Source organism: Danio aesculapii, chromosome 21 (assembly GCF_903798145.1).
Source record: "Danio aesculapii chromosome 21, fDanAes4.1, whole genome shotgun sequence".
NCBI lineage: Eukaryota > Metazoa > Chordata > Actinopteri > Cypriniformes > Danionidae > Danio > Danio aesculapii.
In genome coordinates this window covers 39,308,819-39,332,321 of record NC_079455.1, presented here as the reverse complement: position 1 = coordinate 39,332,321, position 23,503 = coordinate 39,308,819, and the positions used below count along the sequence as shown (strand labels likewise).

The 23,503-nt window shown below is 35.5% G+C and overlaps 1 protein-coding gene across 1 annotated transcript; it reads left to right on the top strand.

The window, feature by feature from the left end:
• The first annotated feature begins 488 nt into the window (after nucleotides 1–488).
• On the top strand, nucleotides 489–22,752 carry fpgs (folylpolyglutamate synthase). The gene is made up of 15 exons (XM_056446662.1): nucleotides 489–1,064; nucleotides 4,120–4,248; nucleotides 6,218–6,271; nucleotides 6,359–6,423; nucleotides 6,831–6,945; nucleotides 11,488–11,565; nucleotides 13,577–13,638; nucleotides 14,172–14,274; nucleotides 14,354–14,431; nucleotides 16,613–16,757; nucleotides 16,831–16,905; nucleotides 19,924–20,074; nucleotides 20,381–20,456; nucleotides 20,548–20,614; nucleotides 21,404–22,752. The coding sequence occupies exons 1-15, from the start codon at nucleotides 921–923 to the stop codon at nucleotides 21,778–21,780; spliced, it is 1,719 nt and encodes a 572-aa protein (XP_056302637.1). The 5' UTR covers nucleotides 489–920; the 3' UTR covers nucleotides 21,781–22,752.
• Nucleotides 22,753–23,503: the final 751 nt, after the last annotated feature.

Genomic DNA, 23,503 nt, shown 5'->3' with positions numbered 1-23,503 from the left:
CATATTATATTATTCTACTTTGTCTGTATTGTAATGCAAACACTTGTTTGTAGAGTAAGTAGTGTGACCGTTTTCTGCCGTTTATTATTCCTAGTCATTTCTCCCATAGACAGATGAATCGGTAGTTCTAAAACAATCGCAAAAATGAGCGCACTTCCGCATTGAAGAATAAGGTCAATTTAAGACAATTTTATAGAAGCTTTTATAGAATAATTTTCCAAAAACCAATCACACTTTTGACATTTCATTTTTTGATAAACCAATTGTACAGAAATGTATATATTCTTTTTTTTTTAACAACGTTTAAAAACAAAATATTTTAGATTGATTTTTTTTCCCGAGTAATATTAACGCGCTCGTTTAACTTTGTTTTATTAAAAGTAATTTAAAAAAAAAGGCTTTTAAAAATTAGGATTGTCCAGCAGATGGCGGTGTCGTATTATAAGTGAGCGTTAATGCGCCTGCGCAGTACGACGTCTACAAGCTCTCGAAGACACCTGACACGTGAGAAGCGTTTCAGCAGCTCTGCATGGCAAATCAGAGAATTCCAGTGTTTTAACATGCACCTCTGCAGCGCCACATGTTTCTCCGAGATTATTGACACGCAGCCTGGTTAACACAGGATAAATATCTGCTGTAACGTTAGCTTGACTCGACAGCGAACTGGAATTGTAACGTTGATTCAATTATTAGCTCTGCAGCCTGCCTTGACTTTTCATCTTCCGCATCACAAACCATCATTTATTTCTGCTCTACTTCACGCAAACTGCTGTCACTCGCACTGGCGATAACAACAACAACAAACAGTATAGTGAAATCTGTATGGCGAGCTGGAAGGAGGCGTGGCATGACGCGAGAGTTCACTATTGACAGGAAAACTCCCCAAATTTGGTGCTGCTTCCTGCACTCACCGAGCCACCATGCTGCTGTTCCGCGTGCTAGAGAGTTTACGCGCGTGTACCGAAGTCTCGGCGCGTAACCGACACTGGACCAGCATTGTCGGCCTGTCAGTGAGATTTTCCAGCACAAAAGCTGCTCCACGGTACCGAAGAATGGACTATCAGGTAGAGTGGTAGAACATTTACATCCATATGTTGGTCTGTGTGCTTATCTGTGGGAATTATTGATTATAGTTAGTGAGTTTGTGCACTTTTGCTTGGACTTTGGAAGTTTTTTTTGGTTCGGTTGAAATAATACTGTTAATCCAGTGCACGCGGCTGATTCACCGTTGACAGTTGTTACATCAGCCGTTGGAGTTTAAAATCAAAGAGCGGCAATTTTTTGGTGTAACGTTAATCTACGCGTGGTGACCGTGAACTCCATGTACTTATAATGTTACAGTGTTAAAACATATGAATAATAAACTATTATAAGTGTTTATCTTCATGTTGTTAGCACTTTTTAAAATAGGTACTATTTGCTTTTCGTCCACATCCCTGTATTTTTAAGTAACAATTGAGTAATTTACAGCTGTTAAGGGTAAATGTTTTTTAGTGTAACGGTAATCAGCACGTGTTTATCGCGATCTTCATAAAAGTAACGGTAATGTTAATGTACACTGATGAAGCATTTATAATTGACAAAGTAATATATGTATTTATTTTCGTGTTGTTAGCACTTTTTAAAAATACATACTATTTTCTTTTCGTCAATTTTCCTGTATTTTCAAGTATTTATTACAGTTGTCAATGGTAAATATTTTTTGGTGTAACGTTAATCTGTTTATCGTGAATTTCATAAAAGTAACGTTGTTAATGTACACTCATAAAGCATTTATAGTTACCAACGTAATGTTTTTATCATGTTTTCATGAAAACTTCAGAAAAATAATGTTAATGTACACTGGTAAAACATTTTTAATTCAAGTAATATATGTATTTTCATGTTGGGGTGACGCGGTGGCGAAGTAGGTAGTGCTGTCGCCTTACAGCAAGAAGGTCTCTGGTTCGAGCCTCGGGTAGGTCAGTTGGCAGTTCTGTGTGTTCTCTCCACATTCGCGTGGGTTTCCCCCACAAGTCCAAAGACATGTGATATAGGTGAATTGGGTAAGCTAAATTGTCCGTAGTGTATATGTGTGAATAAGTGTGTATGGATGTTTCCCAGTGATGGGTTGCAGCTGGAAGGGCATCTGCTGAACAAAACATATGCTGAATAAATTGGCGGTTTATTCTAAGGTGGCGACCCCAGATTAATAAAGGGACTAAGCTGTAAAGAAAATAAATATATAGTCATATATATATATATATATTAACTCTGTTAATTATAAATGTTTTATTAATGTACATTAAAATTACTTTTATAAAGTTCAAAATAAACACATGCAGATTCACGTTACACCAAAAAATGTAAAAAATGGATACTATATGCTTTGCCAATTCTATAGTGAAATCCTATTAGCAGCCAATGTCTATCAGAGTTCAACATTGTTCACAGTCAATAGTGCTAATGTTGTTTTAAAGTCATGCTTAGGCTGAAAATTAAAAGTACCATGGTAAACAATATAGAGAGCATGTCACAAGTCGTCACTGAACGAATGTGCGAATATAAAACCAGCTTTCCCCCTATTTACAAGGAAGGATTATAAGTAAGTAAATGAATAACTAGTACGTATCGAATAACTCAGTAATAAAGTCATTATTAGTTTACATAATAATAAAGTGTTAGTACTATAAGCATTTAGTAGTTATTTTAAGCTATAGCTGTCAAAACCATGTCATGTTCAGCAAGTTCTCATCCAGGCCATGTGCTTGTTGTTCAGGCAGCCATAACTGAGGATACTTAATGTGGCTGTGGAAAAAGATCCTGTTTTATTCATGATTGAGTGAGCGAGATGTGCTATTTATATTTATTAGATGCTTAGTTGATAGAGTACACAGCAGTATTATCAGTCAGTGTTAAGATGTCGTGACTTATGTTCTTCGCATTATATTATTAATAGAATAGAGAATATTATTAGCTGTAGGCATAGTCCATGGTGATTTATAAGAGCAAGTCACTTTAAGAGTTAGAAAATGAACCTAATATGCAGGCAACACAAAATTAATTCAGTGGCTCTTGACAATATACTGAGTCTAATGTTTATAACAGCTTTATTTAAGCATTCCATCCATTTTTTTGGTTTCATTTTGTGACATAATGTTTCGTTTTGGGTTCATTTATGTATTTGGTCAGTGTTGCATCAAACCACACCAAAGCCTTTTCATTGGTCCCAGCATGCTTGTTTGGTGTGCACTAGGGATTCATGTTTATTTTTGTGAAACACACTTTTAATTTCTCTTCATTCACAGCAAACTTGCTTTAAGGTATGTGGAGTTTGAACCAGACTCACCTCACTTTACAAGATACAGAGACTTTGTTTAATTAGTAAGTCTCAGTTGCTCGTATAAATCATTCATTCATTCATTTTCCTTCATTTTAGTTCCTTTATTCATCAGGGGTCGCCACAGCGGAACGAACTGCCAAGTTATCCAACATATGTTTTACACAGCGGATGCCCTTCCAGCTGCAACCCAGTACTGGGAAACATCCATACACTCTCATTCACACTCATACACTAGGGTCAATTTAGTTTATTCAATTCCCCTATAGCGCATGTGTTTGGACTGGGGGAAACCGGAGCACCTGGAAGAAACTCACGCCAACACGGGGAGAACATGCAAACTCCACACAGAAAGTCCAATTGTCCCTGCCGGGACTCGTACCAATGACCTTCTTGCTGTGAGGTGATTGTGCTAACCACTGTGCCACCGTGTCGCCCCACTTGTATAAATCATCTGATCATTTTCACCAGCCAAAACACAGAGTGGTGACCGATATGTAGTCGTCACTTGTATTATGATTGCACTACAACAGCCAGCTATTCTGGCTAAACATTGACTAACTATTATGAAACAGTTCTGAAGTTCAGTGTTACTTGAAAAGCTTTAGTTTGTACAGACTACAGCTTCCAATGGACGTTTTCTATTGAGTATCTGCTCAAAAAACACTTCCAGCATAGTTATAGATCTGGATTGGATATAAGCTTTACGTGATGCATTCAAAAGCTCCATGTGCTGGTGTTTGAGATGCTGAGATGGCATGAAGTTATTGAGATCCTGTGTCATTATGAATGTGTTTCAGGATGCGGTTTGCACCCTCAACACCCTCCAGACGAACGCCAGTGCTCTGGAGCAGGTGAAGCGAGAGCGAGGACATCCTCAGCTCCAGCTGCAGGCCATGAGGGGCTTTCTTCAGCGTGCAGGACTCAAGGTATACACACACATGCAAACACAACAGTAATATAGATCAGGACTGAGAATGGTATGACAGAATCATTTTATCATGCCAACTCTTATGCTTATGATAGACCAATGTTGATGTTAATCAGCCATTAATTGAGCTTTTAACAGCTCAGTTTAAGGATAAAGTAAAGTTATTTTGAAGAAGAATTTTGAATACATAAATGTACTAGAATTGAATTGTTTTAGCAATTATATTTAAAATATTGTAAATATTATAATTGATTTATGGCATTTTATTGAATATGCATCAGAAACTAAATTAATGTAATGACTTTGTTTATGGTTTTATTGTATAAATGTTTTGGGGAATTAACTAAATATTGTGAAAATTATATTTATTATTATGTTGTTATATTTATTAAATTATTGTATCTTATTATGTATATTATATTTTAGTTTAAATGTCTTCTTAAATGTCTTAGCCTTTCTATGTTTATTTTAATTGTATTAAATGAAGTAAAGATTGTATACATTTTTTGTTAAATTTAAATATGCGAAAATACATCCAATTTTTATAATGGCATTGTTTAATCCTATATAAAAATATTTGCAGTAGGTTAAATAAAAATATTTACATTTGAGGCAAATGTTTTGAATGATACGTATGCAGTATTTCAACTAAAAACAAAGCTACTGACATTTTTAGTTGGTCAGCTAAAGCATTTCACTCCTTATTTTGCTCACTTTGAAGATGCTTTAAGTAATAGTTTTAAGTATATCATATTTGTAGTATATCATATCTGTGTTAAATACATATTAGGGCTGCACAATATACCATTTCAGCATTGATATCGCAATGTGCGAATCTTCAATAGTCACATTGCAGGATCTGCAATGTCAAATTTGAGTTACAATGAACCAGAAAACACAGTTCAGAACATGCAATTTGTGGAGGCGTTGCAAAGTTTAACTTTAATTTAATAATATGAAAGACATTTGTTTGGCTGTTGTTGTTTTTTTAGGGCCTGTGACTAACTTTTCAAGACAATTTAAAACATTTGGGCAAAGAAAAAATGATAAAGTTTCCTGCTTTAGCGAAGATTAATTGTGTTTAATTATTTATTGCAATAGAATAAAGACTATTCGGTGTTATTTTACATTTGATTATTGAATTTTTGTGCTTCAGTACTGTTAAAGTCCAACCAAAAAGTATATATATATTTTTCTTGTTTTCATCTGTGCATTTTAATATTTATAAATAAATATTTTAATTAATTAAATTATTTATAAATGAATAAATTATTATTATTGCCTAGTTTTGTTTATTTATGCGTATGTACGCAACTATAAATCATTTCAATCAATATAAAATAAGGAATTCTTTCCAAATAGAGTCATCTTGTCAATTTATTTTCATATCACAATATATATTGCAGAAAAACTAAATATCGCAAATTTTCCACTATCATGCAGCCTTAATATATACATCTGTTTTTTTTAAATTTTGCTTTGATATTTTATTATTCTACTCTGATTCTACTCTGAAGTACACTTGTGTTGGGCAATGTTTGCTTGGTTTTAAATGTTTAATAATTATAAATAATAAATGATCAAACTGTGTCGATGTTATAACTGAAATAATATTATTTCATATATTAGTATTATAACCAGTCCGACTTTTCTCTAACACAGTGTTTCTTAACCATGTTCCTGTAGGATCACCAGCTCTGCACATTATTTATCACTTCTTTACCAAACACACATGGTTCAGATCATCAGCTCATTAGCAGAGACTGAAAGACCTGTAATGGGTGTGACAGAAAAAGGAGACATCCGAAACATGCAGTGCTTGTGGTCCGCCAGGAACATTGAGGCCCTTAGAAACTGACATCATTCTATCTACTTTGTGTCATGAGTCCATGTTCTTACTCATCTTAACTTGTCAAAACTTGTCACACTTGAATTTACATTGCAAAATGTTTTTTGTTTGTCCTCAGGTGGAAGAACTGGATCGTCTTAATATTATTCATGTAACTGGAACAAAAGGAAAGGTAAATCAGCTCACTGAGCAGTTAAACAGTGAATTATAAGTTAAGAAAGTTCAAAGAAATTCTGAAAGTGTTTTTTATTCATTATAGGGATCAACATGTGCCTTCACAGAAAAGATTTTGAGAAACTATGGCTTCCGCACTGGATTCTACAGGTATTATAAGCAGTCAGAATAATTCAGTGCTTCTACATTGTCATTATACTTGATAGTCACTTTTATGGATTGTGGGATCGGTACAGCTTTTAAACCACTGTAAACATTGCATAACTCCACTGTTTATTCAGACACACACATATATGCACGTTCATGCTGAACTTTGCTTGTTCTGTCCGCTGAGTGAAAAGCTAAGCTCAGTATTAGCATGTAAATGATGTAATCAGTTTATTGTAAGTTCTGTGTAGTTGAAGTTTAGCTAAAGCTCAATGATTTACGTAATCGCTGAGCAGACTTCAGAGAGCTCTTCTAAACAAACACTGTAGTAAAATCTTTACATTTACTGTGTTATCTTTGTTGCGTAGTTGATTTGGTGTTTTATTTGTTTTCTGTGTTTTGATCTTCAGTTCTCCTCATTTGGTGCAAGTGAGAGAGCGGATCCGGATCAACGGTCAGCCAATAGGAAAAGAGCTTTTCACCAAATACTTCTGGCAGGTATATGGACGACTGGAGGAGACAAAGGTGAGATTGTTTTGTAATAAAGATCAACATACAAAGTAGAAAATCACTGCTCAAACACAAAGTCAAGTTGCATTTGTTTATAATAGAGCAATATGTATATAATAAAATGTGCACATTTACAGTAGTCATATTGCAGGATGCGCAATGTCAAGTAGGGATTATAGTTGACCAAGCACCACAATTTGAAATGCTTCTAATATTTAAATTAATTGCGAAGTTTGGAGTTCATTATTTTAGTTTGTCACCGTGTTAACATAAGTGAGTTTAAAGCATGTAACAGTTCAATTTAGCTATAACCAGGATTAATTGCAATTCATTTATTTAGTGAAGACTGTAAAGAGTATTTTTTTTATTTGTTTATTCAATATATGTCTGACTACTAAGATTTAGAAAAAAATAAAGCACTATTAGTCTCTATTTTATCCTTTGTTTTTTATTTATCTACTTTTTTCTGTCTAGTTTATTTTATCTTAACAAAGATGAATTGCATTACATTAATTTAGTAAAGACTGTGAAGTGTTATTTTACATTTGATTATTCAATATCTGTCTGACTAGTAAGGCAAGCACAATTACATTTCTCTTTTTTTATCCTTTATTTTGTTTATCTAGTCTATTATCTAGTTTCTAATTTATCCACAGTAGTCAACATTTGAAGTGTTTCAAAACCTTTTATCAAATGTGTCCTAAAACTATTGAACCACACCTATAGTTGTCTTATGGCAATTTTGAAAAGCTATTTTGTTTCACTTCAAATGTTAAATACTGTTTTTTTTTACACAGATCTACGAACTACCTTTGGCGGTATTCCAATGACAAATGTCATGAGCGCAGTATTACGAGTCGAGATCGCATTTATGTAATAGCCTACAGCATGCGAATCTCTTTGCTTGCGCGCCGGTTTCCTTTGCTCGTGCACAAAACCTCTTGCACGCCCTCAAATACGCGCTGCTCAAGTGCACAGTGTTGCCAGATTGGGCGGTTTCAGTTTTGAATTTATTTTTGCGGGTAAAAAGTGACATAGGCGGGTGGTGAAAATTTGGGCGGTGCCCTCATAAACCTGTTTTGATCTCCTAAGGAGATGCCATAGCCCCCGTTCTTCGCATACATAGCTTAGAACAGTATATAAACGCTTGTGATCTCGACAGCTTTTGGGCTGGAAACAGTCAGCATCATCTGGCAACACTTAAGCGCAGATCTTCTTGTGCACTCTCAAATAAACGCTGCTGAAGTGTGATTTAGTGCGTTTATGTAGCGAGTATGTCTCCAGCATTTATTAGATTTGCTAGGAATATTTATGAATGTCTCCAATAGACCTACAGAGCGGTATTAATGCGTCCTGAAGTAAAGTGAAACAGCTATACGTCGTGTTTGCTGGCCTCATGCATCACGCACCTGTCAGTCAGTCAGTCAGCACGTAACCTTAAAAGGTTAAACAAATGACGCACAGCACTACTACGGTTACAGAAATGTTCATGCGGTTATAGTTCACTTACCCTTTAATACGTTTTGGTGCGATTATCACCTGCTATGAAAAAAATAAAATGTTTTGAATGAGAAGCTGTAATGTAGCCGTGGTGGGATGAATTTTGGAGTGGCGCCCCGCCATGGAAGAATGAATGTAGCGGAAACCATGTATTATGTAGAATTTATCTAGTTTGTTATTTTTTATTTGTCTAGTTTATTTTCTCTTAACAAAGATGAATTGCATTTAATTTATTTAGTGAAGACTGTGAAGTGTTATTTTACATTTGATTATTTAATATCTGACTACTAAGACTTAAAAATGCATATTTTATCCTTTGTTTTTGTATTTATATAGTTTATCATATTAAATGCAGATGCACCATGCTACAAACCACTGCAATCTGCTAAAAAGGACTTCATATCTTATTATATGAAGATAAATATTAAACATACAAAGCTAATTTTTCAGGGTTCTTACGGTCATGGAAAACCTGGAAAAGTCATGGAATTTTGACATGGCATTTTCCAGGCCTGGAAAAGTTTTTGAAAAACAGAAAAACCCACAAAGTTTTGAAAAAGTCATGGAAAACATATATCTGTATACTTGAAAATAGGTTATTTACTTCTTTTCCGTCCTTGACCAATCACATACTCTCACAATATTAGTGCGGTGTAAGCATGATCTACATAAATTTTACCTAGATATGAATAGAAATGGAAACTAAATAGATTGTTGCATGTTTTATAATATGCTGTAATAAATATGAAAATGCATTGTTTTTCTTTTACCACACATATGTAGTCATTGCATGAAACGTTAGGTCATGAAAATTCACTTAAAAGTCTTGGAAAAATCATGGAATTTTAGTAGTAAAAATGTGTATTACCAGTATCATGCAGTTTTAGTTTATAAGGCTTTACACAATACAGATAATTGTAAAGCTGTTTCACAGTAATAAACAGTAAAATAAAGGAAGAAAGTTCATCATATTGATCAAATGTTGCTGTAAAGCAGCTCTAAAAAGACAATAGGGTCATTATTCAGCTCATGTCAACTCAGTGTTTTCCCAAATCATATGATCAGAATCAGAAAGAGCTTAATTGCCTGGTATGTTCACACATATGAGGAATTTGTTTTCATGACAGTGCAACAGAATTACAGAGACAGAACAAAAAACAGATAATACATTTATTAAAAAAATAGAAGTAATGCAAATATAGAAATCGACAAGTTTAAGTACAGGTATATTACTATATACAACGTTATATGTGCAGCTGTTATGTGCAAATTGGCATGTAAAGTGTGTTGTTAAATAAGTGTATATGTGTATAAAAAGTGTATAGCAAGTAGTGATGTTTGTTTCATAATTACTATCATCAAGTGTTCATGAGATGAATTGATATAAATTCTGTTTATGCAACACTGTTATTATGAACACTTTTGCTATGAAATAATGCAAAATGTATGTAGGTTAATTTATGTAATAATACTCCTGCAAGTGGAAACTCACGTCTGTGATTTTTATATTTCTAAAGAAGATTTATGCACTCATTAAATAACCTGCAAAGTTGCTGTAGATCAGGGGTAGGGAACCCATGGCTCGGGAGCCACATGTGGCTCTTTGACCAAAAATATGTGGCTCTCCAGCTCTCTCTCTCTTCAATAATATTTTAGAGTTTATAAAACTACAACTGTCACTAGAAATCAGTTTCCTGTTGAAAATACAATTATAATTCCCTTTTTAATGTATATTTACAGCAAAATTAATAAGAACTGTTTACAATAAAAGCGGTGCTGTGGATTAACTTGAATCGCGACACCAATAAAGGGCAAGAAACTTACATTTTTATGGTAACCTCGTGCACATAAAATCAAACAGCATTCATGAGTGGTGATGGCGAAAGAGGAAAATTCTATAAATTGTCCTTTCTTCATTTATGGACTTGCTAAACATGTGATGCTTCATATTTGTTTATTTTTGAGTTGTGCAGGGAAATAAATGAAGACAGAATATAATATACACCCCACCTTTTAAAAAAGATTTGTTAAAAAAAATCAGAAATGGCTCTTTGCTGAAAAAAGGTTCCCGACCCCTGCTGTAGATTGAAACAATGAAGCAGTTTGTTTCTCTGCATTGAGCTGTATGAAAGGAGTGCAGGTTTTCTGCTGACTGCTTGATCTGTTCCATATTAATTGCGTTAAGTGTAAATGCCAGGCATCTGGTGGTGTAATGGCGTAATCACCAAGGCATGTCTGTCATGTGAGGAAAGAAACGCTGACATTTGTTTGGACATTTAACCCCTAAAATGTTTTCATTTCAACAAAAATAGTTTCGTTTAGTTTTTTAGGGCCGAACATTTGTACATATTAGCAGCAATGTGATTTTTAAAAAAAATCTGAATGAATAATAAAAACAAAATGGGCGATGTGGTGCAAGAAGGTCGCTGGTTAGAGCCTCAGCTGGGTCAGTTGGCATTTCTGTGTGGAGTTTGCATGTTCTCCCCATGTTCGCGTTGGTTTCTTCCGAGTGCTCTGGTTTCCCCCACAGTCCAAAGACATGCACTACAGGTGAATTGGGTAAGCTAAATTGTGTGTAAATGTGAGAGTGTATGGGTGTTTCCCAGTACTGGGTTGCAGCTGGAAGGGCATCTGCTTTGTAAAACATATGCTGGATAAGTTGGTGGTTCATTCCACTGTGGCGGAAAAGGGACTAAGCAGAAAAGAAAATAAACGCATGAATGAATAATAACAAATAATAAAAAATAAAATAATAATAAAAACACTCTTATTTGCTTCTGAAGGAATCATCTGTTTTGAATGAATCTCTTGAATTAATTAAATTAATCACTCATGATAATAAAATCTTATCATCACCACCTATGCCTTGTATTTTTTGTGACATATTTACTTATCTATAACAGTCTAAACTAGACCAGATGCCAGCACAAAATATGAATTATCTTTATTGAAAGAAAACGCCAAAAATGTTTATAAGAGCATTGCACAACATTAAATACAGCACAGACTAATATTTCAAATCTGTTTGTTTAAAAACAGTTGTGTTGTATCTTGCAGGATGCCCATGGTGGCTGCATGCCTGCTTATTTCCGCTTTCTCACCATCTTGGCCTTCCACGTCTTTCTTCAGGAGAAGGTGACCAGCGTTAATCATCTGAATTACCTGTATTAGTATTTATTTAATTATGTCTGTTAGAGCTGTGGTGAAAGATCAATTGAGAAATTGATTATAGGATGTTCAAAGTGCATTGCTATTCTCTACTGAATTGATTCTGATCTTAGCTTTTAACAGCAGATGGTGCGCTGTATGCTCTACAAACAGTCGTACTATGCTTGCTGTTAAAAACAAAGCTCAGAATCAACAGTGATGCATTGTGAAAATTGATGCAGGATAATTTGTCAATTTTTGTTTTTGTAAGGTCTGAGAGTCTACATCTGTTATGCTTGGTTTCATTATTAAAAAGGACACTATTAATGTAAATTAATCTAAAACCAAATTCTATGCCTCTGTCTGCTGTTAAAAACTAGCTTTGTGCACCTTCTGCTGTTTAAAAAACTAAGAGAAAAAAGAGATTTGTTTTGAAAATCTCAGAATTGATGCAGAATCAATGACTACGTTAACATGGACATCATTAATCAAATTAGTTGCCTTAATCTGAATAAGACAATAATATGATAAATGTCTTTACATGAGTAGCTTTTTGAACTTTCCTTTTATGATCCCGTTTTACATGTTACAGGCATAGATTGATTAATGTCATTGCGTCACCACAATATCCACGTTTCCTCCGGAGTTTCAAGTAATTTCGGGTGTTTCATTTTTAATTTGTCGACTTTAACTCAGTTTGACAGTTTCACTTTCATTCATGCTCCCACGACAAACTGAGGTATTGGATGCGAGCAGTGCTTAATATGTGAAATGCGAGGTCCCGTAACAGATCGGGGTTACGGATTCGACATGTTACCCGACGATGGAGAGGTGTCGCGCACGAAAGTGAAGAGAAGAAGCGGGGGCAATGGATGGCGGAGGGCTGTTGCGGACGAAGGACGAAAGTTGAAGAGCGGGCGGTTGTTGCGGACGAAAGTGAAAAAGGTTGGGGAGTCGCGGAAGAAAGTGAACAGCGGACAGGGGGCGAATGGCGGTTGAGGAGGGGGATCGGTAAAATGAGGTGCCGGATCAGATTTCAGAGGTGCCACAAATTAAGCCCTGGATGCAAGTATGAAGTAAGGACTGGTGTTTTAATAAAAATGTATACAAATTTGATACCGCATGCCGAATGGGAAAAAAAACTCCACATTTCACAATGCAGGTGTCTGTGGTCCTTTACTGACCCGGTAGGTGCAGAGAATAGTGTCAAACAGCTGTGTGTATAGAATATCCTATCTCAAAAAGCAGTGAAAAGTCCTACATGGTGGTAATAGTTGGATTAAGGTGTTTACATGTCTGTACTGCGACTAAAATGGGCATCTGCTACATTAGGCGCGATATTGGAAAAATCTGGCAGATTCAAGATTGAACAATTAAGTATAAATAACACGGTCATCATTGTATACATAATTTAAAAATAATAATATTTAAAAATATCTTTATATTTTACTCTTTAATTAATCCTATAATTCTAACTATTGCAGATACACTCTTTGCGATGTCGATGCTAAAACAATACATTGTTCAGCCCTACTCCACATAATACTTAATTCAACTTCTGTTTAGTTCGATTATGACTTTAGTTGGATTAAAGTCATCTTAAATCGCTGTTTACATGGTAGACTCTTAATCACAGTAATGTCTTAATCATAATAAAATCTATTATGTATTATGTCTTTTCTTTTTCATTCTTTTATAGCCTGTTTTAACAGATAAAAATCTGTTTTAATCATTTTTTATTCTTTTAATCATGAAAAGCACTGAATTACCTTTGAGCATGGAATGTGCTACATAAATAAACTTGCCTTGCCTAAAATCAGATTATTGGTGTCCATGTAAACGTACACACTAGTGAGAAATCTTTCACCACATCTCTAATGTTTAATGTCTACGAGTCTAAATGTTTAGTTCTAGGTTTTGGAAAAAAAGAAACCTTAAAGCACATGTCACTATTATTAATTATCTTGATCAAAGCTCTCTGTCTTTGTCTCCTGTACAGGTTGATTTGGCCGTTATTGAGGTCGGGATCGGTGGAGCGTATGACTGCACCAATATTATCAGGTATCACAGCATTATTTGAACTTGAGAGTTTTTACTGTCTTCCTCTCATCCTCTTCGCTGTTGCGTGTCTAATTGTCTCTTTGTGCCGCTTTAGCCTAATGTGGCCTCCGTTTCATCTTCATTCATCTGCCTTCATGGTTGAAGAGTTACACATTCCTCTCAAATCAGCCAATCATTGATCTGCATTCTTCATGAGTTCAGTTAATCCCATCAGTCATGAACCAATCAGTGGTCTTTATTAATTTATTTGTGTAATAGTATACTGTGACTATATTAAATGTAATATAATAAATATTAATAATATATTTAATAAAATATAATATTTGAATCATGTAGTGAGGAATCATATCATTAGTTCAAGCATAAGTGTGGAGCGTAATACTGTATTTTTACTATATTATGCAGACTCGTAATCTAATGGTAATGCACTGTGTAAAATAAGAGAATTATTAAAATCTGCACTAGAAATCATAGTTTAATTAATGCTTATCTGATATGTAAAGTGCTGTAAAGTGTTTCTTGTGTTTTTCTAGGCGTCCCTGGGTGTGTGGTATCTCGTCTTTAGGTATTGATCACACTAGCATTCTGGGAGACACCATTGAGAAAATCGCCTGGCAGAAAGGAGGGATTTTTAAGGTGGTTATTAGTTTGTTGTGACCATAAACTCAAAGTTTGGAGATCTTGAAGGTATTCAGGAAGCATATGTTTATTTCAGCCAGGAGTTCCTGCATTCACAGTCAAACAGCCTGACGGGCCGATGAAAGTGCTTCAGGAGAGAGCAGAAGAAGTTGGGGTGAGAAATATAAATATACTGCAAGATGTTCGTTGTTATTATCTGACATGTATAATTCCAATGCCACAAATTGAACTGAAAAATTTAAAACTAAGGTAACTTACGTAAAGTTTTATGTATCATTTATATTTATGTATTTGTTCTGTATCGAGATATGAAGTTGTTATTTTTTATGTAATAGGATTTTATCTATATTGATCTTGCCATGAAATAGCCATGAGTTGCTGATATGGCAATAAATAAACAAACTCAAACTTATTCCAATGCATTGTAAAGAAAATGCATAAACGGTTTATTTTATGCATACATTTTATTTTATGCATACATTTGATTTATTTTGTTATGTTTCAAGGATTTGTTGTGCAGTGAGGAAAAAATGAAATGCATCTTTATGATTTAAAATTAACTTATTTAAAAACTGTTTTCAGGAATTGTTGATGCACAAATGTCCTGCTGCAGATTTGTTTGGAATTTATTTTCTTTGTCGAGACCAGACCTGAAACCAGACAATTCAATTCAATTCACCTTTATTTGTATAGCGCTTATACAATGTAGATTGTGTCAAAGCAGCTTCACATAAAAGGTCACAGTAAATTGGAACAGTGTAGTTCAGTTTGTAGTGTTTAAGTTCAGTTCAGTTGAGCTCAGTTCAGTGTGGTTTAATAATCACTACTGAGAGTCCAAATATTGAAGAGCAAATCCAACGATGCGCAGCTCTACAGATCCTGAACCATGCAAGCCAGTGGCGACAGCGGAGAGGGAAAAAAACTTCACTAATGGCGGAAGTGAAGAAAAAAAACCTTGAGAGAAACCAGGCTCAGTTGGACACGATCACAGACAATTTTGTGTATAAAATATACCTGTTAAAATTGATCACCATTAAGGAAAATGTGGTCAATGCCAATATCTCTTCACATTTGGAAACTGATATATAGGCAGATAAATAAAAAATACTAATGTGAATTATTTTGAGCCTGATTACATAAACAAAACACAAAGAAAGAAAGATTTAAACATTTAGATCTTTTCTTCTCATAATCATTTGCAAATTGTCTTTCTGACATTAATCTGAGGAATAACAAGTATCTGAAGAATGTCTGCTGTGTGTGTGACATGTCACTTCATGTTGAAGTTAAGACATGGCTAGCAGCACAGAAATGATTTGTAATAATTTTTCCAACCAGCTGATAACATTTAAAAATACACATTTGTTGGCTGATACTGATTTGATCGCCGATCATATTGTGTAATTAATTAAAGAAAATAAATATCACACCCATAATGTCAACAATGTAGGGGTTGAACGACTTCAGATTTTTGGAAATCAACTTTTATGTTATCAGGGTCGAGTCAATGTTGACTAGTCGTATGTGACGTCATCAATAAAACACATCATCACACACATTTGCACCATTAATAAAGATGCCAATGTTTTGCAACATGCCACAATTTGCTATTTATTTGCAGGACATATATACACATGCTGTTTGACAGCTCATAACATGTTGAAAAAACAATGCAACGTGACCAATAACTAATTTTAGTGCAAAACAAATGTACTGTCAACACTTTCATTTCGTTAATAATGCAACATTAGCTCCCGGGCTTATTTTACTGCTAAATAAATGCAGTCAACACATTGATCACTGCACGTCCTATTAAGAATGCAACAATAACAGATGTTTTAGTGCAGAAATGATGCATACTTTGTCAGTACACAGATTCATGGGAAGTTATTTTTATAACAAATCAATGCATGAAAGACAAAGGCTATAATGTCCAGCCTTATTACACTGTCAGAGACTTGCTCAGATGCATATTTTACCGCTATGACAGCTGCTCAAAATCCTGCTCAAGTCGGGCCATTTTCGCGGTTACTGCTTATAGTGGTTATCAGACGACTCCTCACTGCCCATCTTCACCACGTTCACCGGAGATGATGTTTACACATGCTATGAAGTTTGCCATACCTCCGCGACTGCGTGCTTCATGATTCATTCGCAAAATATATCACCGCATCTATGGTTCGCAGAGGACAACAGCCAATCACTTGACTTGCACACATGAATACTTGCTACTAGTGTTACCATGAATATAGCCAATGCTGCTGATAAGGAATTAAAACATACATGCGTAAATAAATAAATGGTTTGCTCATATTGTTCTCTCTCTGTTTTTCAGTGTTCGCTGTCAGTGTGTCCAGATCTGGATGAGTATGAGAGCGAAGGTTCCCTCAGCTTGGGTTTAGCTGGTCAGCATCAGCGCAGTAACGCGTCTCTGGCTCTTCAGCTCTCACATACATGGCTGCAGAGACACGTCCTCACAGGTGTGTGTTTGTGACCGTATGTGGATTAGTTCATGTATTTTTCTGTGTTTATAATCATCTGTTTGTTCCTTAGGTCCAGCGTCTCCAGTGGAGTTCAGCGGTGTGAGTTCAGCTCCAGCATTTCAGCCCAGTCCTGCAATGATCAAAGGTTTGTGAAAACACACTGATTACAGTCGGCATGAAACTGAAGTTGCATAGTCTTTATTTCTAAAGGACTATTCAAAATTATGACAAATTTTGCCACGATTTTCCCCAGATAAAATGGTTATGAGGTGCTATATGTGTGGTTTATTAAAATCAGTTGTTTAATACAGATGTTTATGTTGTACTGAACATAAAGTTAGGGTGACACTGTGGCTCAGTGGTTAGCATTGTCGCCTTACAGCAAGAAAGTTGCTGGTTCGAGTCCCAGCTGGACTAGTTGGCATTTCTGTGTAGAGTTTGCATGTTCTCCCCATGTTGGCGTGGGTTTCCTCCGGGTGCTCTGGTTTCCCCCACTGTTCAAACATGTGTGGTATAGGTGAATTTTCCTTCAGCTTTGTCCCTTTATTCATCAGGGGTCATCACAGCAGAATGAACCGCCAACTTATCTAGCATATGTTTTACACAGCGGATACCCTTCCAGCTGTAACCCAGTACTGGGGAACACCCTTATACACTCATTCACACACAAACACTATGGCCATTTTAGCTTATTCAATTGACTTGTACTAAATTGACTTGTACAAAACCGGAGCACCCAGAGGAAACCCATGGCAACACAGGGAGAACATGCAAACTCCACACAAGAATGCCAACTGTCCCAGCTGGGACTCAAACCAGCTGCCTTCTTGCTGTGAGGCGACAGTGCTAACCACTGAGACACCGTTTCGCCCTGAACTAGATATTGCAGTCCAAATTCAAAGTGTCTGATGGATTTTTTCATCCGTTCCTCCTCCTCCTCTATGACGCACACGCAAGTTGCCAGATTGACAGGAGTGAGCCAGAGGCTAAATTAAGTATTCACCCCAGTAGATTATCTATGGAGTCAATGCGAAAATAGGTGAATTTCTGCTGGGTGGTGCGAAGGAAGTGAAAAACACAACGCATTTGCCATGCACAAGTTTTTAAAAAATGCTAATAATTGCAAGCAATAAAATGCTTGCCTTTAAAGGTGATAAATATCCTGCCAGTTAACCAGAGCAAGAGTTAACCAGAGTAAACTGCCCAGCAAATGTAATATTTGTATTGCTTGCAAATTAAATGAACATTTTTATCACTTTTAATCAGAGTAAAATTTCTGAGGCTGCTACTGTCTTCAGGAGGTCGCATTTTCTGCTGTACCACTTGCATTGAGGCAGCCTTCACGATTGAAGTTAATCTGTTTTCTGCCAAGGCAACCCAAAGTGCTGAAATATAATTGGCTAAACTGCCAGTGGGTGGAGTTACAGACTAAAACAAATACTAACATTCTGACAAAAAACGCACATTTTCTAAGAAAATTAACCAGGGTTTCCGCAGGGTCTTAAAGTCTACAATTTAAAAATGGAAATTTTAGGCCTTAAAAAGTCTTAAATTCGCTGTTCTAGGTCTTAAATATTTTTGCACAGGTCTTATTTTGTCCATGTAACGCTTCATCTAATGCTTAATTAAAGTCTTTTTTGTTGTTGTTGCTTGGTTTTCGTGGTGTTGTAGTTCTTAATTTCACTAGTCCAAATGGAATTTGTGGTATTACAACTACAAATGAGACCAGCATGCAATAGCTAGTCAGCTTTCTGTTGTTAATCCCAGTGCGCGCGGCGAATGTGGCATCATCGCTGTGTTTGCTGAGGTTCGCGAGACATGATTTCAGCTGGCGGAGTGAACAGATTTCGGGTGAACAGTTCACGCTGCACCGCGTTTAATGCATCACTTTAAAGAGATTTTGTCTGAAATAGGTACGGCTGGACACACATCTTTATGATCCGTCCGTGTTTGATCATAGAGATAACCAGATGACCAGTAATTCTTGGCTAGAAATTCCAACAGCAGTGGGAAAGGAGGAAAGTTTTTGTAAAGTTTGGAAAAACCTGAGGGATGAGTTTGTTAAAACAAAAAAATACCATGTCAAAAGTGGAGACGCAGGTGCTTTTAATATTACAGAATGTTTTTCCACCATTTAAAGGCTTTACACTGATGTATAAAGTACAATTTTAAAAGTTATAACAATTTAGTAGCTACAAACAAAAATTAAGTAACAAATAATTTCTTTGATAACTGGAAAATAATAATTGAATATATCGGTTTACAGTATACTGATGCCCAATTTCTAGACTTTATTGGTGATAATGGACAGGATTGTTAGACCAATATTGCCTTTTTAGCTTATAAGTAGAGAACAGAAACTAGCCAGACAGTAGTGTGTGAATTGTTGAGTTGGCAAAATAAAAAAAAACGTCAGTAATTTTTAGTTTTTTTGCTTTTATTCTTGCCATAATAAAAATATAATTGTACAGCAAACCATTTTCTCTTGTCATTGATATTTAACTTTAATAGGTAGAACTGTCCAAGATATGAACAAAAGCAAGATTCATCAAAGTTTGATTTTAAAAATCTTGAATTGTTGTAAAACTTGATGATCATTATAATAAATAATACAAAATAATTAGTTAAAAAATTTTGAACGATATTAATGATATGAAGTAGTTCTGGAAACTTCCTACTTCTCTGTTTATCTGTCTGTCTGACGATGTTTTTCTTTTGACCGCCTCCTGTTGATTTAAAGAATATCCCAATGCCAGGCGAAAGTATAAATCAGCCTTAGGATGTTTTTTTTTGTAGTTCAATGGTGCATCTAACCTGTCATTAGTACTGTTCAATTTAAATCATCTAAAATTGACCACAAATTTTGTGATTTTTGCATTTTCTCTCGCGTGTTTTTGATATTGCGATTATAGGTCTTAAATTGAACACTTAATGGTCTTAAAGAGGTCTTTAAAAGTCTTAAATTTGACATTATGATATCTGCAGAAACCCTGATTAACTGACTTCAGCGTTGTTTTTCAGATAAATATGTTCACTTAGCATGTATCTTAAATATCACCAGTAAACACCAATCAGAGGACAGAATAGCTGTTGTTGAAGATCAGCCATGAAGAAGTCTCTGAGCATCTGTCAGTTGTGGTAAACCTATGTGATGTTTTGACAGGTCTTGCTGAGACTGAGTGGCCTGGACGCAATCAGACACTAAAACACGGTCCTGTGACGTATTACATGGACGGAGCTCATACCACACGCAGCATGCAGGCCTGTGTGCGCTGGTTCAATGAGGTCGCAACACAACACGAGAGGAACGCAGGGTGAGACCGCCTTCATCTTTATTTATTTATTTGTTTATTTATTTATTTCATAATACCCTTTTAAATATGATTGTAACTTCATGGCTTATTTTTAAGTAAAATTAAGATTGTTTTAAACTACTAATAGACGTTCAAACAATTTAAACTTATTTACATTAAATCGAATATTTTACAATTGTATAAATTATTGCACTCAGATAATATTGGTAATTTTCATGTAAATATTAATAAATATGTACAACATTTAAAGTAGTGATATAATAATCATTTTAAAGTAACACTGTATAAACATGCTTGTGCGTGCAGAGGTTCAGTGCTGAGGGTTCTCTTATTCAACGCTACAGGAGAGAGAGACTGTGCCGCCATGCTCAAACTGCTGGCAGTGAGTCATTCATTCATTCCATAAATCATTTGACTTCTGTGAACCACATAGAGATTCAGTTTTATAAGCTGATGTCATCTCTCTGTTTCAGCCCTGTCATTTTGACTTTGCCGTGTTCTGTCCAAACATCACGGAGGCTATTGCATCCTGTAATGCAGGTAAGGAGTCCTGTGCATTCGTTACAGGTAATAGACTATATAGCTGCTTTAGGAGAAACTAGCCAACGTTATTAGCATGAAAACCAATGAAGACTGAAGGCTTCGGACTCTTGTGCAGGATTAATAATATATTTTAGCATTTTACATAAATATAAAGCACAATCTGGCATTGCAATAAATAATTACAACAATATATATTTTTCTTTAAAATAAAAGACATTCTGTTATATATTTGGTATATTTTAAACAAATATTTAAAATCTTTTTATTTTTATATTAAAATTGTTATTTACATTTGTTTATTTATTATTATATCGTTTGTTTATATTGTTTGTTTATTTTATTTATATATATATATATATCGCACTAATGTTTTAATTATTATATTAAATTATTTATATCAGTTTTTATTTGTCCTTTATTTATAAAATAATAATAGATACATTTTATAAAATTGCATATTCTTCTGTATTATGTATTTGATGCATGTGTATATATTATTAATCACAATTTATATTAATATCATGTTTACATTTTACATACAAAACATCTTTTTTTAATTTCCACAACTTTATTAAAACATATTTTATTAAATCTATTACTTAAAATACATTCTTTATTCATTTTTATTCAAAATATTGTGTTTTCGTCAGTTTTAGTCTTGTAATTACTTGTTTGTTTGAGCTGAATAATACCTTTCCATGACAATAGTTTTCATTTATAATAATGCTTCATAACAGAAGTAAAAGACTACAGTGATATTTTTTCTAACACACTCCTCTCCCTCAGACCAACAGAACTTCAATGTTTCCGTGGAGAACATGCTGACCCGTTGCCTGGATAACCAGCAGAGTTGGCGCGTCCTGAATGGTCAGGAGGAGAAGCCGGAGGCCCAGCTTCTGATCGGCGGAGGCCTGCCATTGGTCGCTGAGCGTCACGGCGACACCCTGGTATTTCCCTGCATCCTCAGCGCCCTGCAGTGGATCAGTCAGGGCCGAGACTCAGTCCTGGCAGACGCAAACAAACACACAATACCTGTCAAACCTAGCATAAACGCAAAAGCTACGCCGCTACGAGAGGCCCAGAACATACACGTCCTCATCACAGGCAGCTTACATCTGGTGGGAGGAGCTTTAAAACACTTGGATCCCGCTTTAAACTCTTAATGCACCATTCTCCAGTGTCAGACTTGCAGAAAGTGCGCCACCTAGTGCCTAAAATCTCACTCACGTCTCAGTATTACTGCTAATCATCAAGATTGAAGAAAAGTTCATGCTTTTAAAGTACACCGGACCAATATATGAGGTTTTGTAAAGGGCACATCAATCCAAATCTACTTGAGCTGCTCGTGTTTACTTGGATTTGACGTAGTTGGTGCATTGAATTCATATCTCTGTTTCTTTTTTTACACTACAGTTTGTTTTAAGCCAGTCTCTTTCTCTAATTGGAAAGTGAGAGGTTGCCTGTCTGTCAGATTTTGTGTTGTTATTGTTATTTTTATTACTGCACTGATGAAAAATGTGCCATATATAAAACACTGTTCTCTAATTATGTAGTAATATATATTTTCTAACTCGTGCATGGGAAAATCTGCCTTTATACATGCAAAAATTAATGTTCAGTGCATGTCAACACTGAGGTGCCCACATTTGTTCGTGGTTCATAAACATGTCGAGTTTGTTGTCTAAATATATAAAATACATCAAATGATTTTTCAATCAAATTTGACTTTTTACATTTGTAATGACTCTGTTTTTGTAGTATTTTATGTTCTAATTAGTGTATAGATCAGGGAGGTGTCCAAACTTAGTCCTGGAGAGCCGGTGTCCTGCTGAGTTTAGCTCCAACTTGCCTCAACACACCTGCCTGGAAGTTTCTAGTGTAGCCAGTAAGAGCTTGATTAGCTGCTTTAGGTGTGTTTGATTAGGGTTGGAGCTAAACTCTCCTGGACACCGGCCCTCCAGGACAGAGTTTGGACACCCCTGGTATAGATTAAATTGAAATGGGTTTTTGAGTACGTTACAATAGTTGTTATGGGTTGTTTTTGTTACCTGTGAAAGGCTGGAGGATTAATATAAATAATAATGTGAGTAAATATTGGTTTGGATCAATAAAATTGATACCGCTCTTGTCTTAAAGTGTCATAAGGTGCTATTAAAATGTTCCAAGTACTGTACATACCAGATTAAAAAAATTAATGAGAATATGCAAGGAGTTCAATTTTCTGTCTGCATTAATTCATAGGAAATGTGTGCATTATATATATATATATATATATATATATATATAAAGAAACTGCTGATCTACTGGGATTTTCATGCACAACCATCTCTAGGGTTTACAGAGAATGGTCTGAAAAAGAAAATATCCAGTGAGCGGCAGTTCTGTGGGCGCAAATGTCTTGTTGATGCCAGAGGTCAGAGGAGAATGGCTAGACTGGTTCCAGCTGATAGAAAGGCAACAGTAACTCAAATAACCACTCGTTACGACCAAGGTCTGCAGAAGAGCATCTCTGAACACACAACACGTCCAACCTTGAGGCGGATGGGCTACAGCAGCAGAAGACTACACCGGGTGCCACTCCTGTCAGCTAAGAACAGGAAACTGAGGCTACAATTCACACAGGCTCACCAAAATTGTACAAAAGAAAATTGGAGAAATGTTGCCTGGTCTGATGAGTCTCATTTCTGCTGCGACATTTGGATGGTCGGGTCAGAATTTGGCATCAACAACATAAAATCATGGATCCATCCTGCCTTGTATCAATGGTTCAGGCTGGTGGTGGTGGTGTAATAGTGTGGGGGATACTTTCTTGGCACACTTTAGGCCCCAATAATACCAATTTAGCATTGTGTCAACACCACAGCCTACCTGAGTATTGTTGCTGAC

Bases quoted from the DNA above. Each gene is read 5' to 3' on its own strand.
- fpgs (XM_056446662.1), top strand. From the start codon at position 921: ATGCTGCTGTTCCGCGTGCTAGAGAGTTTACGCGCGTGTACCGAAGTC. The intron at 4,249-6,217 runs GTATACACACAC...GTTTGTCCTCAG, and splicing joins TTCAGCGTGCAGGACTCAAG to GTGGAAGAACTGGATCGTCT. The intron at 20,075-20,380 runs GTGAGACCGCCT...TTGTGCGTGCAG, and splicing joins CAACACGAGAGGAACGCAGG to AGGTTCAGTGCTGAGGGTTC.